The sequence below is a fragment of the Pelmatolapia mariae genome, linkage group LG8, assembly GCF_036321145.2.
Source record: "Pelmatolapia mariae isolate MD_Pm_ZW linkage group LG8, Pm_UMD_F_2, whole genome shotgun sequence".
NCBI classification, from domain to species: Eukaryota; Metazoa; Chordata; class Actinopteri; order Cichliformes; family Cichlidae; genus Pelmatolapia; species Pelmatolapia mariae.
In genome coordinates this window covers 26,762,501-26,777,943 of record NC_086234.1, presented here as the reverse complement: position 1 = coordinate 26,777,943, position 15,443 = coordinate 26,762,501, and the positions used below count along the sequence as shown (strand labels likewise).

At 43.4% G+C, this 15,443-nt stretch overlaps 1 protein-coding gene across 2 annotated transcripts in view; it reads right to left on the bottom strand.

Annotated features, from left to right (window-relative positions):
- Nucleotides 1-1,410: 1,410 nt before the first annotated feature.
- The window catches only part of LOC134632859 (myosin-16), a 29,461-nt gene continuing 15,428 nt past the window's right edge, over nucleotides 1,411-15,443 (bottom strand). For both annotated transcript variants that reach the window (XM_065471607.1, XM_063481700.1), the window contains 16 exons: nucleotides 9,783-9,869; nucleotides 9,449-9,694; nucleotides 9,215-9,332; nucleotides 7,812-7,939; nucleotides 6,668-6,864; nucleotides 6,428-6,560; nucleotides 6,122-6,338; nucleotides 5,899-6,035; nucleotides 5,702-5,805; nucleotides 5,069-5,261; nucleotides 4,789-4,992; nucleotides 4,581-4,706; nucleotides 4,317-4,487; nucleotides 3,440-3,640; nucleotides 3,204-3,350; nucleotides 1,411-3,080 (listed from right to left, as the gene is read on the bottom strand). In XM_065471607.1, coding sequence (XP_065327679.1) covers nucleotides 2,928-3,080; nucleotides 3,204-3,350; nucleotides 3,440-3,640; nucleotides 4,317-4,487; nucleotides 4,581-4,706; nucleotides 4,789-4,992; nucleotides 5,069-5,261; nucleotides 5,702-5,805; nucleotides 5,899-6,035; nucleotides 6,122-6,338; nucleotides 6,428-6,560; nucleotides 6,668-6,864; nucleotides 7,812-7,939; nucleotides 9,215-9,332; nucleotides 9,449-9,694; nucleotides 9,783-9,869 — 2,562 coding nt within the window. In that variant the 3' untranslated portion in view covers nucleotides 1,411-2,927. The remainder of the gene's footprint in view (nucleotides 3,081-3,203; nucleotides 3,351-3,439; nucleotides 3,641-4,316; nucleotides 4,488-4,580; nucleotides 4,707-4,788; nucleotides 4,993-5,068; nucleotides 5,262-5,701; nucleotides 5,806-5,898; nucleotides 6,036-6,121; nucleotides 6,339-6,427; nucleotides 6,561-6,667; nucleotides 6,865-7,811; nucleotides 7,940-9,214; nucleotides 9,333-9,448; nucleotides 9,695-9,782; nucleotides 9,870-15,443) is intronic.

The window sequence follows — 15,443 nt, the reverse complement described above, 5'->3', positions numbered from 1 at the left end:
CATCCTTGCACCTCTCGTGGGGAACACCCCACACCACATCAAGAACTCCACCGACTTCACCGACAAGGTCCAGAAACTTACCCTGGGTCCAGATGAAACCATGGTGTCCTTTGATGTAGTCTCTCTCTTCACTTGCATACCCACCACGGAAGCAGTGGAGACTGTCAGAAAACGACTACAAGAAGACAGCTCCTTGGAAGACAGGACCAACTTCACACCCGATCAGATCTGCACACTGTTAGACCTCTGCCTTACCACAACATACTTCAAATACAACGAAGGCTTCTACAGACAAAAACATGGCTGTGCCATGGGCTCCCCCGTGTCACCTATTGTAGCCAACCTTTACATGGAGGAAGTGGAAAGGAAGGATCTTGGCTCTTTCAAAGGAAGAGTACCCAGCCACTGGTACAGATATGTAGACGACACCTGGGTCAAAATCAAGACACAAGAAGTGGAATCCTTCACTGCGCACATTAACGCTGTGGATAAAAACATCAAGTTCACCAGGGAAGACACAAAGGATAACTGCTTGCCCTTCCTGGACTGCGCTGTGCACATTGAAGAGAATGGCAACCTCAACATCGAAGTTTACCGGAAGCCCACACACACGGACCAGTACCTCCTCTTTGACTCCCATCACCCTCTGGAACACAAACTTGGAGTAATCAGGACCCTACACCACCGGGCAGAACATGTTCCCTCTAAGCCTGAGGGAAAAAAGAAGGAACACACACACGTAAAGGAAGCACTCAAAACGTGCGGTTATCCTAACTGGGCATTCATAAAGTCAGCAAAGAGGCACAGAAAAGAAGATCAGACACCAGCGAGGGAGGATAAGAAAGACAGACGCAACAACGTTGTCATCCCCTATGTTGCCGGTGTATCAGAGAAACTCAGGAGAGTTTTCTCCAAGCATGACATCCCAGTGTACTTCAGACCCAGCAACACACTCAGACAGAAACTGGTTCACCCGAAAGACAAAACTCCAAAACACAGACTTAACAACGTGGTGTATGCTGTACAGTGCAGCGAGGAATGCCCAGACCTCTACATTGGAGAGACCAAACAGCCACTTCACAAGCGCATGGCACAACATAGAAGAGCCACCTTGGAATATGAATCATTTGCTTCAGTTGGATTTGGTGACCGTACTGCAGAAGCTAAATGCCATACAAAATGTTCTTGTCCAGTATTACTGCTTAGTACTGCTTGACTGCTAAAAGGAGACAAATGAGATGTTTTTGTACATTAACAGCTAAAAGTTGTCATTTTTCATTAATAAAATGGAAACGCGTATCTCATTTCTCAAAGCGTTTGTTTCCAAAAAATGAAGAAAAAAAAAGCAAGAAAACAGAGTTATAGGGAAAAAAGGTCTTTTATTTCCTTAAAAAACATATTTTCACATTCAAAAGCATATTTGGTCAGGTCTTGTTACAGGTTTAGGCAGTGAAAAGTTCAGACAGAGATACATTTGAAATATGAAAATACACTGACATTAATGGCCTAAACTACTCCATGTGCTGACAGCACCCCAGCAACACTTTATGATAGTGACTGAAGTCATTTATAAGGCAAAGGTTAATCATGAAAAAAGGGGTTTTATATTTAGGTCACCACTTATGTACGGACTCAAAAACTTCCCAATAGCCTCTTGCATGTATGATTTAATAAATACTGCAGCCAGTTTGAACCTTATTTATCTTAGAGGTTGTCACGGATTTGCTTAAATGAAGGAAATCTTGACTACAAAAAGTAGTTTCCTGATTCCTGATGATCACACTTACATGTTTCAGATCATCAAACAAATTGCAGTATTGGAAAAAGAGAGCCTGAATAAATACATAATGCAGTTTTTAAATGATGAGCTTATTTATCTAGAGGAACGAAGCTATCCCGACCTTCCTGGAAATGTATGAAAAACGCTCCATCCCAAGTAACTGCCCCTCAAACCAGTTACTAGGTTTGAGGGGCAGTTACTTTTTCACATAGCCCCTGGTGCTTTTGGTTACTTTTTTCCTTTAATAAATGAAATCAACATGTAAAAACTGTATTTTCTGTTTACTTCAGTTACTTTTGTCCATGTGTGTTTGATCTGAAACATGAGTGTGTGACAAATATGTGAAAATCTAAGAAATCAGGAAGTGTAAATACTAATGCTAGCAGGCTCGATTAGCAAGCTGGATCCATAAACTCTGCATGTTAACAGAAAGAGAAGTATATCTGCTAAAGCACAAATGTCTGGAATAGCCTCAACCACCCATCAGCAAACAGTTTTCGATCAAAGATACAGATGTAATGATGGGAGAAACTAGGCTTTAACACTGTTGTTTGTACTAGGCTGTATATATGTCAGTACAGTAAAGTTGCACATTTTGATTTGGAAGTCTGTAGTGGATTGACTTGCTTTTTGAACAGCCTCATGTGGCCATTAGAGGAACTGCAGTTTCTTGGTGCCAGCTTTATTTTGTAACCATTGATGCTTTGTCTTGACTGGCTTTTTATGTATTAAACAAATACAATATCTCATATAAAATTGTGTGTTCCAGACTGAGAATCAGCCTGAGGATTGTTCTTTAGATATTTAATGGCAGATTTGCTGAATTAACTGATTGCCTAATAAAAGACATATATGCACATCACAATAAAGTTTTACTTACGGGCAAATTTGGAACACTTAGAAATACATTTATTAGTTTTTACATACAAATGTTACAGTATAAATGGATAAAAAGGGGATATAAAGCTGGAATGTGTCAGGGCTATGACCTTATACTCAGAGAGGAAGCCACAAGTATATTGTAGAAAACTCAACAGGAATGTACAGCATACACAAAAAAGTCAGGTTCCACCTTTTGGATGTTTCAAACTTCATACTGTACCATGCTTCACTTCTGGGGGATGATGGTGAAATTATAGCCATGCTCCTAATCAATCATGAGCTTCTTGAGGGAGTTGAGATAGGCTGGGATGAGGGAGCTGACTGACTCCTCGTCATCGTTAAGGATCTTCTCTCCTCCGCCTTCCGAGCCCACTGAACTGGGTGACCGGACTCGGCCTGGGTACGGAGTGCTGTAACCCTGTTAGAACAGACACAGGCCTTATAGTCAGAACAAGTACTTAGTAGAAGAGGCTAACATGGAGTTACAATTTAATAAACCGCGTAATACACCTGATAATATACTGTTCCAGAGAATACTTACGGAGGAGTATCCCTTGCCGAAGCTTCCTCTGTTCTTGGTCCTAATCTTGGTGAGTGCTGATTCAGCAATGTCCGCCCTCTCTTCGGCATCATCCAGCTCGTGAACGGTCTTCCTGTACTTTGCCAGGTTCATGTTAGCTTGTTCCTCCTGAAGTGACAGCAATGTGAGTTATTTTAAAAAGCCCACAAACACCATGCTTGGAAACGTGTTTAGAGTAAGAGGATGAGGTGACGTACGGCCTCCTCTACTTGTCTCTTGTAGGCCTTCATCTTGTTTTGCAGCCTCTCCACCAGCTCCTGCATCCTCTGCTGGTTCTTCTGGTCCTCCTCCGACTGGAACAGCAGTTCCTTCAGCCGACGCTCGTTCTTCCGCAGCGTCTTCACTGTCTCAGCGTGCCGCTTTTGTTCAGAGTCCAGCTCCAGCTCCAGCTCCTTCACCTGCATGCAAAGAGTAACTACTATTGTGTGCAGGAAGGCTTCATATTTATCCACTGAGTGTTTAGTGAAGACACACTCTGTTACAATTTGCTGTTTGTCAAAAGTTCCATAAAAGCAGAAATGTACTGCAGGCCAGATACTCAATAACATACAGCTCATAACTTTGTTTTGTCATATTTCTGCATATGCCAGTGTGCTACATGCAAAGGCATGTGCAAATGGCTAGCCACTAGCATGTAAATATAAATCCTTAATCCTCTAATTAGTTTTTATATCATCTTATTATTTTGTAAAAATAAAGAATCGTTTAAAAACATCACTTTTAGGAGGATTTTCTTGCAGGTCTGACTTTTTATGTTTTTATGTACTTTAGGGTAACGGTTCAAATAAGATCTAGGAGGCAGCATTTTAATGAAGCCTGCCCTGTAGCAAGATTTTCTTCTGGAAGAAATTTAAACTACAGCAGTATTGATTATTAATCGACTTTACACATTGAATTACTTTATAAGTATAACAGGTAAGTACTTCTTCTGTGCAGACACTTATAGCAGGGATACTCGTGACCACACTAGCTAAAGTAACTGCACATATCCCAGAGCAGTTGCTTCACAGCTCCAACATTGTGAGGCTAAAACGAAGCGACACAGTTCAGGCATTCTGACATGTTTGTGTGTACCTTTCCCTCCAGCTTCTGGATGATCTTCTTTCCTCCTTTCAGAGCCATCTGCTCAGCTTCCTCCAGTCTGCTGCTCATCTCTTTGATCTGGGCTTCCAGTCCTTTCTTCACTCTCTCCAGGTGGAGCGTGTGCTCCTGCTCTAGACGCAGCTCCTCCCCAACTCGTGCAAGCTGACAGAACAGAACATCCATTTCCAGCGTTACCGACCTCGTCTGTATTAATCTGCTGCGTGCTTCGACATGGAGTCATCTCATGTTTTTTACCTCACAGATGGCCTTCTTAGCTTTGTCTGTGCATCCTCTCATCTCGGCCTGGAGCTCCTCGTGCTCCTGCTGCAGAGTCTGGAGATCCACCTCCAGCTTCCTCCTCCCGCTGAGAGCCGACTGGAACTGGACACACATCAGGAAGTCTGTGAGTGTATGTGGGTCTGGTTAGAACGAGTGAAACAGAAGCAGAGGCACTGTGTGATACCTGGTTGTTGAGATCGCTGTATTTCTCCCCGGCCTCTTGCAGTTCTATCTCCAGAGCCTTTCGGGCCCTCTCGGCGCTCTCCAGGGCCGCGTGGGTCCCCTCACCCTCGCTGACCAGCAGAGAGCAGCGTCGCTCCATGGCCACCTGCTCCTCCCTGCACTCCTCGTGGCTCCTCACTTCCTCCTCCAGCTGAGCCTGCAGCTCCTGTGGCAGACACTTGCTCTGTGAGCAGGGTGGTGTAGAAAACACTTACTGTACTTGCCGAATGTTGTGAGCAGACCTTGATCTGCTGCTGCATCTTCTTGCTGTTCTTGCTGAGCTCTGTGTTGCTCTTGGTGAGCAGGTCCACCTGCAGTTCCAGCTCATTGTTGTCAGCCTCCAGTTTCTTCTTCAGTTTCAGTGCCTCCGCCTTCCCTTTCACCTCTACATCCAGACTGGCCTGCAGGGATTCTAACGCCCTCTGGTGGCTTTTTCTAACGTTGGGCATGAGGGAGAGGAGGCAAAGCAGAATGAACAATATGAAAAACATCGTCTTAGATAAACAGCAAACACTGGGGATACAAAATAAAGATGGCATATAAGTGCCAAAAATGAGCTCTAATGGCCACTTAAGGGTTCTGTTCATTCTCCTGTGTTCATGAAGTGTGTTCTAGATTTGGCTGGACTAGACCACGAGCACCTCTTTCAAAGGGTCTCAGTGTGGCTTATTTGGTTTGCACTAGAGTGCAATTACCATGTTCACTTTTGCACAAACGAAACACATCAAGGGGGAAGTTACCCAAAGTTTAAATAGACTAAACCCTGTTCCAGTGTCATGTGTAAATGTGTATTAGCTGCAAACTTTGAAAGAGACATTATGGTGGAGAAAAACAGAATGCAGAGAAACATGAAGGATGAGAGGAAGCTGAGGTACCTCGCAGCCTCCGCCTCTTCCTCCTTCTCCTGTAGTCGGCGCTCCAGGTCTGCTTTCGCCTGAGACAACTCGAGCTGCAGCCTCAGGACTTTGGTCTCCTCAGCCTGGCAAAATGGAAGGAATGAAGAAGAAACGCACAACTTACAAACAACAAGCTTCAAATATTGGAGCAAATCTAGACTTGATAAAGCACTCACCTCCAGTGCGGCCTCAGATTCCTCCAGCGAGGCCTGGAGCTCTTCTTTCTCCATTTCAATTTTCTTTTTTGCTTTCTGGAGCTCATGCACGCTCTTGCCTCCATCGGACAGCTGCTCTGTCAGGTCTGCTACCTCCTCTGTGGGACAAAGAAGGTTGCATATGAGGCAATCTAAGACAGGCAGCTGTATGCTAAATTCAGCCCTCACATGTGCGCCGTCATACCCTGGTAGGCCTTGTTCTCCCTGCGCAGAGCCTCTAGCTGCTCCAGAGTCTCTTCATGAGCCGTCTTGAGTTTGAAGAGCTCGCTGGCGTGTTGCCTGCTCTCCTTCTGGCAGCCCTCCACCTCGGCCACCAGCTCCTCACACTTCTGTTTCCAGTCTCCAAGCTGCTTTTCCAGGACCCTCTGCTTCTTATCCAGAGCCTGCCCGCAGCTGCTGGCCTAAGGCAAGGACCATACACTGCTATAACGCCAAAGCTTTATGGCAGGGCATCAAATTAAATGAGTATATAACGAGACGCTCTGTCTACCTTCTCCAGGTCCATACAGAGCTCTTCCACCTCTCCCTGCAGCCTCTGTTTGGTTTTCTCCAGTGAGGAACATTTTGCCTGGGTGGCTTCCACGGCCTCCTCAGCCTCCTGAAGCCTGCTTGCCAGCTTCTTCCTGTGACACACGTATGATTTGGACTTCTGAGACACATTACAGGCTCTATTCAAGCCATCACATCTCGTCAGATGAAGATGATAGCTGCCAGTATCAACACCACGTACTTGGTCTCCTCTAGCTCATCTGCGTGCTGGATGGCGTCGGCCTCGTGTTTGGTCCTCCAGTGCGTCACTTCACTGTTGAGTTTGGAGACGAGGCGCTGCATCTCCTGCTTGCTCTCCTGCTCCTCCTCCAGCTGCTCCCTCAGCACCTCGCACTCCTGCCGCACTGAGCTCAGAGTGCTGCTGACCCCCTGCTTACACTGGCAACACCAGCGAAGAGACACACTTTGAGCACAGTGTAAAGCCCAGAAATGTAACACAAATCTGTGCTAACACACTGACTCACTTTACTCATGGTTGTTAAAAGGTTTTTTAACCTGTTTGGAGCACAAGCACAATATAAAAGCTGAACTAACGTACAAAGCTTTGATAAAATGACACATCCGTTTGGGACATTCCTAGAGGTGTGGGTTAGTCTTCACGCGTACTGCCCATCTTTTTGTCTCTTCTTGATTACACTCACTATATGTATGTCTATATACTGCATATTTAAAATTGCATATTTGAAACATTTCATATGCTGAGAGCAAAGTGTACCAGTGTCAAATTCCTTGTTTGTGTACACAAACTTAGCCGAATAAAGGTGATTCTGATTCTGATAATCTATGATTGCATGCATAATACTCTTCTTAGACTAGGAGAACCACACTCACAATTTCCCATTACCTTTCACCAAACCGACTAAATCCGAAGATTGTCCATCAATCAACCTTGACACTCATTGCCACCTGCTTCATCCTGTCTGCAGTTTCTTCTTCACCTCTCCTGTGCACAGTAGAGGTGCACTTGCCTGTTACTTTGGATGGTTGACCCCAGGTGTTTAAAGTCATCCACCTACAATACCTCTCCACTTGTGTCTCCAGCATCCCACCTGCCTCGCTCTCATTCCCATGCACATAGATTCTGTCTTGCTTCTTCTGACTTTCTCTCCAGGGCACATCTCCACCTCTCCAGACTCTCTCCCAAATCTTACCAAAAACGATCAGTCTAATAGCCTCACAAAGGTAACCACATTCACAGAACATGCTATAATAGTAGAAACGTTTTAAATACTAAGTTTGTGTAACTAACTCTATTGAATAAGCCTACTTTAAACTGCAAAACAGACAAAAAGTGTGTGTTTTTGCTTTATGTTCAAAACACAGACCTTGACCTCCTCATCAAGCTGTTTCTTCAGCTCCTCCACTTGTGACTGGAGGAGAGTCTTGGATCGGGTCAGCTGGCTCACTCTGGTCTCTGTCTCCTCCATCTGTCGACTCACGTCGGCATTATCAGCTGAAAGGACACACAGGAGCACCGGTTAATGATGCACTGTAGCATGCAGCAGAATTCAGGCACCATACACACAATACACACAAAACAGACAATGTGATTATTTAGCTACAAAAGGCAGATGCAGTTTAAGTCGTTCATATAGAATAGCAACGTGGTGGCAAAGCAAAGACACATCTTCCAGTAAGTTACATTTATTTTATTTCAGTGGTTGAAACAAAATATTTCATATTATGAGCTCACATGGGAGAAATGCAAAAAGAGCTGTGTAATGTCTTAGTGTAGCATAAAATGCTGTGTCAAATAGACACCATGTCAGTGTCTCTGCGAGACTTCTTGGAGACATTTTCACTAGAAAACCTGGAGACAAGGTCCTCAGAGTCTTAATAAAAGATGTGATCGTGTTGCATTAGAGGACACATCTGCAGTTTTTCTGGTGCTTTACTCTCATTTGGGATTTGCTCTAATTTTGATTGACCTTCCTTCCTGCTTTGGTAAACTTAATGTAATTAAAATGTACGTATGCATACTTGACCTTATCCTAACAACACATTAGTTTTCTGCCTAAATAGTTTGCTTTTTAGATCTTTTCCCAAATCTCCTGAGGACAAGTGGCCAGGAGGGCTTAGTCAGTCAGGTTTGTCGTTGGCAAAATATAAAAGAAAGAATTACTCAAAAAAATTACTGACAGTCTTTTTTTCCAACAACGGATCTTTTTTATTCTTAAAATATGAATATGAAATATGAGTTCATACCACCACCATCTTTTGTGTCAATCGTTAACTAGTTGTCATCAAAATATATTATTTTTACATGCACAATATCTACTGGGAGCCAGTTTTAGTGAATTAAGGCTGCATGTAACATCCCAGAGAAGATCACTTTAACCTTAAAGTATATGCATCAAGCTTTGCCTACATGTAAGACAGAAAGAAACTGATTAAGAAAAATTGTAACTGGACTGCTTCTTATATAGCTTTTTCCTACTCTCCCGGAGTACTCAAAGCACTCTATACAACATGCCACATTCACTTCCTTCTACACTCAAGTACAATCTAACCAACATTCACACTCCGATGGACACATCAGAGAGCAACTTGGGGTTAGTACCTTGCTCAAGGACATTAGGCATGTAGACTGGGATCGAACCACTAACCTTCCAGTCAGTAGCTGATCTGCTCTACCGCCTGAGCCACAGCCACTGACAGGATGGGACAATGGGATTTCTGAATGACTTTCTGTAATTGCTCATGTCCCACAGGTGTAACATTGTTTTACCTGTGAGCCTGTTCTTGGCCACGCTGAGCTCAGTGAGCGTCCTCTGCAGGTCGTCTCCTCTCCTGTTGGCCTCAGACAGCTGCTCCTCCAGCTTCTTCATCTGGCTGTCAGAGGATGCCTGGAGCACAGTAACATCACAGCACATTAGGTCACGCTCAAGGCAATCACAAAAGTCTGTGACGTTGCTGTCTTGTTCAAAATACAGATAAGGTCCATGTGATCTCAGATCCTGACCTTGGCCTTCTGTAAACTGTCCAGTGAAGCAGCTAGGTCATCCACCTCCATCCTCAGGTTCTGCTTCTCCTTCTCCAGTTTGGCTCTGGTCCTCTGCAGAGCTTCACACTGCTCTGTGAGCTCTGTGACGGCGTCGCTGTGCCGCTTCCTCAGAGACACAGCCAGAGCTTCAGACTGGGCAGAGGACTCCTCCAAGTCTCGTCTCAGGCGCTGCAGCTCTGCATCTCGCTTCTTGTTCACCTCCATCTGTTCAACACACACAGGAAGTAATTTAAGTTAGATTTTGTAGTCCAGAAGTGTGCAGCTCGACAGTGTTTGTGTGCTGGTAGTTCACCTGTGAGGCGGTGACTCCTCCTGCTTCTTCAAGGCGATCTGTGAGATCATCCAGTTCTCTGGTGAGATCAGCTCTCTGCTTCTCCACCTGCCATAAACACAACAGTTAAAGAATGATAACGGACAACAAAATTATGCAATATAATGCAAAGATTTCTGGGTAAAAGTGCTGTGAGCTATCTGTCCATCATTATGGGATCTGAAACCCTTTATACTCTTTATACTTTGGCTCTTTACCTCACTTTGATTCACCCTTCTTCTTACTATGTTTTGGTTTGAACCACTCATCAGAAAATCTTGTGTTTTAGCTGCTAGTTGCTAACTTTGTCTGTTTGCTTTTTGGTGCTGAAAACAGCTTTCTGCTGCTAATGGAGTGAAAATAGTGACTATAAAAATAAAGGTAATAAAGCAACAATAATGGGCTAAAGGATTCAAACCAGAGAAACTCTACAGTTACCGCCCAGTGACTCCTTTCACTACCAGTGACTCCTTTCACTACCAGTGACTCCTTTCACTACCAGTGACTCCTTTCACTACCAGTGACTCCTTTCACTACCAGTGACTCCTTTCACTACCAGTGACTCCTTTCTCATTATATCTACTAATACCAGCTGTCGAAAATTTAACTGAAAATTGAAATGAAACGAATGAGAATCTGCATCTCTATGTCTGAGGCCTCTGTCCTCAGCTGGAAAATGTTGTAGCGTCCTCTCTGGGTCAGGGAGAAATTGCTGCTCTAAGTGATGGAGTTCAAGTATCTCAGGTTGTTGTTTAAGAGTGAGCGGGAGACTGACAGACTGATTGGGGCCACAGCTGCAGTGATGTGGACGAGCGTAAAAGTGAAGCTGTTGATTTAGAGATCGTGGATACCTGCACCAGAAATGAGCTTTCTCTGACAGGTGGCTGGTGTCTCTCTTACAGACAGGGTGAGGATTTCAGTTATTCAGAGGGGCTCTGAGTAGAGCCGTTACTCCTCCACATCGAAAGAAGCTATTTGAGGTGGTTCAGGCATCACCCACCAGGCGAAGGCCTCAGGGCAAACCCAGGACACGCTGGAGAGATTACATCTCTTGGCTGGCGTGGGAATACCTTGGTTCCCCCTGGATAAGCTAAAGATGGTGGCTAAGGAGAGGGAAGTTTTGGCTTATCTACTTAGGTTGCAGCTCCCAGCACTAGATAAACAGAAGATGGATGGATTGACAACTACAAAAAAGTCTTAAAACTTAAGTGGCTTACTGAAGCAGTATCAGCATATATACCCAAACTTTTTCTAGATTTCTGGTAACGCTTTTGATATAATATAAATAAAGTACTTCTAAGAATAGATATGTTCTGACATTATGAGACACATAAGATCATTAACTATGATTACCTTCTACAAACAAAATCCCGGCTCCACTAGTAGAAGAAAACTGATTATATATCAGTTTATACACAGTGTAATAAAACTTGACATCCTACACCAAAGGTAATACAAAATAAGTACATACCCTCATCTCATGCTCAAACATGGAACAGCACACATGGAATGAGTTTATTATACTGGTCCATTATATGCACAAACAACAACTGGTGCTCTGTAATTAAAAACACTTGTTTTTTATACACGTGTTTTACAGCCAGTTTAACGACAGCCGTAGATGTTGAGACTGACCCACAAAAGCCGGAGTCTCGGGGCCCCCCTGATGGAAGCAATGAGGCACGGCCGTCAGCACACTTCAGCCAGAAAATAGATGACTCTCACTGGGGGCCTCCTCTTCCACCCCCCTACTCCTCCAGCTAAATCTTCAAAAAACAGCTCACACCTGAACCCAGCCCTTTGTGTCCACACGCTGGCTCTGTGTCGAGGGTTAACACTGTGCGCTTGGCACACTCATCGCACTCCTTCGCACTGCTGACTGTGTCAACAGCTCCTCCGGATCAGCACCACCTGACACCACTCACTCACATTCACATACTAATGGAAGGTCAGTGCTCCTAAAGTGCCCTTCTGTTAGAGATAGGAGATTTATCTTCATTTGCACAAGAGCATGAAGGAGTAGGAGTGTGTCTCTGTGCAGTCAGCCAATTTGTGTTTGCATAAGTGATTTCTAGTGTTCATTTAACTCAGTCTCCAAAAACAAATTCATACTAAACTCCTGACTGGTGAGATGTTCTATCCTGAAACAAAACTAAATGTATGTTTACTTAATGGTTTTGAATACGTCTCTTGTTGCTCAGCTTTTTCTATATTAGAGAAGTATATATAGTATAGTAAGTAAGTATATATAGAAAGAGCCAAATGCTTTGTCCAAAGTTAGTCTTTATACAATACAACATGTCCATCATCTTCTGTAAGTTACAAGCAGGGACCAATTTAACACAAAAATGAGTTAATTTCAATGAAAGTCCTGCTAGTGACAGTTTAGGATGACTTATGTTTTTTCTCAGAGATGTAACATTCGGTCCACTTTGCTTGATTTCAGTCACATGATGTCTACTTGTTCACCTATTGGATATCACATGTACAAGACAGCTGGCCAATGTGCGATCAGAAAGTGAGAGCGATCTTAATTTTCACACACCCCTCTGTTGGCTAATGTCTCGAAAAGTTCAGGGCTGTAGTTCACGTGTCCGGTATTTCAAGTAATTCAATGGTGTACACAATCCACCCAAAATCCATGCAGAAAGGTCAGTAATGTTCAATGTTGGGATTTGATTGAAACTGAAGGGTAGAAAAATTGTCTTTTAAAAATGTTTGTGTGAAACTTTTGCCTTCGTGATCTCTAATGTGCCACCACAAAGCTTTTTGTTACATGGCAGCAGTATTATGTGCTATCCCAAAAAGAGGAAACAATAGCTATTGACTGTCCAGAAGCTTGTATAAGTACATTCACTATGCAGCAAATATGGAAATGCCATTAATAAAATTTTTAAATCTCAGAGAAAGCCATCCAGTCCAGTCTGTCAAGAACAAGGGTAATGTTCAGAGCTGGAGTCACTACAGAGGGATAAAATTGATGAGAAATACCATGAAGCCATGGGAAAGAGTTGTTGAACCTAGCTTAAATAGAGGTGTGGCTATCAGTGAGCAGAAGTATGGCTTCATGCCCAGAAAGAGCACTACAGGTGTGATGCTTGCTTTCAGAGTGTTCATGGAGAATTACTGAGAAGGTGTCTTTGTCTTTGTGGATTCTGAGACAGCATATGATTGGGTGCCAAGAGAGGAGCTGTGAGACTGCATGACACAGAAGTATGTTAGGGTGGTGCAGGACATATGTATGGTAGGAGTGAAAGATGGGTTCAAGATGGAGGTAAGATTATATCAAAGATCTGGTGAGCTCCTTCTTGGTTCCAATTATGATGGACAGTTTGACAGATGAGGTCAGGTAAACTCTATGATCTGTAGTGAGAATAGAAAGCTAGTAGAAGACAGCCTGGAGAGGTGGAGGTAGTCACTAGAAAGACAAGGACTGAAAGTCAGTAGAAACAAGACAGAATACACATATATGAAAGAAAGAGACACAGTTGAAACAATAAAGTTGCAATGAACGATGGTGGTGAAGGTGGACGAGTTTAAACACCCAGGGTTAACCATTGAAAGCAATGGACAATGCACAAGAGAGCTAAAGAAAAGAGTAGCAGTGAGATCTGCTATGGTGTAATGTTTGGAGAGGGTGAGACTAACAAAAATACCGGAGGCAGAGCTGAAGATGTTCAGATTTCATTGAGAGTGAACAAGATGAGAAATGAGTACGTCAGAAGAACAGCTCAGGTTGAGCAGTTTGGAGACAAAGTTAAGGGAGACAAGGCTGAGGTTGTTTTTAGATGTGCAGAGTGGGATTGTGGGTATACTGGCCAAAGGATATATGGATATAGTGAAGGAGGATATGCAGAGGTTTGGTGTGATAGAGGACGATGTTATGGATAGCGTGAGGTACATTATCTGCTGGGGTGAGGGAGCATCTGGGACAAGAACCAAGCAAATTTATTATTTTGGCTCTGATCTGATCAGATCTAATCTCATAAAAATGCTAGCAAGTACCCAGAGCAGAATATTACACTTAGTAAAGAATGGTAATGTTGGGGGTTTTAAGCATAGCATCAAGTGCCATTTGCAGTTTGCTGCTCCTAAATTGTGAAGCAGCTTGACTTTTCACATTAGGACATCATCTGCATCAGATATTTAAAAAATTATACTGAATAAATTTGACTTTAATTGCTAATAAATTAGCAATATTAGCTATCAAGACATTGGTAGCTTGTTGGTTTCCATGAATTGGCTACTTTGGGCGTCTGTCACAAGCAAAAACAGTGAAAAACAATTTAAAGTTGCGTGTTTGGCAAGATAATTGTGAGGTCATACTTATCTGTTTTAATTCCTGACTGCATCAAAACTATAAGGATTCACTTAGTAAACCCAAGATAAAAAGCAAAGGAGCTAAACAATTTGACAACCTTTAAGCTTAAACTGGATAATAACCGAGAGCTTATATAAATAACCCCTTTCATATTCTATGTAGTCACCTGACTTTTAAGTTAATTTTTGTTGTTCATGTTTCTATGGAGAATGTGTGATTTCCAGTTTAAAGATAAAGTGCTTGTCTTGAAGACTGTGTACTCACTGAATGCTATGCATGCTATGTGTGTTCCTGGGTGTGTGAGAACATGCTACTTTACAATTATAGAGTGTGTGTGAGCGTGTGTGTGTGTGAGCGTGTGTGTGTGTGTGTAAAACCGCATGGCATTCCAGATGGGAGAGGATCCTAGAAAAAACAGTGCTGTCTGTCAGCCTCTATCTCATAATTCTATCTCCCCAGTGCGACCCGAGGAGCAGAGCCTAACAATAGCGAACCTGTCTGCAGCAAAGGTATGCTGTATTTGAGCTGCTCTGAAGACGGAGGAACAGATAAAGACCTTGCATGTCTCTGCCTGCCTCTTCGCTGCTCTGCAGCTTCAGAGGCTGAAGGGGTCTCAGCTAGCACCATTAAGAATACCACCCAGAGTGGGGAAAAACACACCCTCAGGCCAGCTGTCACTCTATTTACCACTTGGAGTGAAATATATGCCTTTGCATTTCTGCCTTTTCCTATTGTAACTACAGTACGCTCTTAAGTGGGCTCTGTCATGCTAGCACACACATACTATAAGTCCTTGTTTGAAACAGCAAGCACTTAAAGAGCCACCTTGGTATCAGCTTTTTATGGCGAAGACATGCTCCTTTGAAAAAAATTATGCATTAGAAAGAAGTCATCTGGGACACTTTATTGCAGTCAAATGTAAGATGGAAAAAATGCCCTATTCTTCCACTTGAAGGAGCAAGGCAAAGGGCTTACAGAAGGTGCACTGATATGGGTGTGTGAAGACAGAACGATCTGGGAAAGTAAGAAATAGGAAAAAGGACGTCGGGGCTCCCTCCACACCTCTGGGTTCCCTCTATGTTAATCAGAAACACAAGGTCTCTTCAACCCCCTTTTATTATCACAGGTGCAGATAGTTTGGGGTGACCAGAGGCACAGCACCAGCACATGTACCCCACGAGCTGCCAGCACATCAGCACTGTTTTCGTCTGTTCTTCTTCATTTACCGTCCCCTTCAATCTTTAAACTGCTCTAAGCACCACAGGCCTGAACATTAGAGCAGAACCAAGTTATCTGGTTACTTCTTATCTACCCCAAAGAAG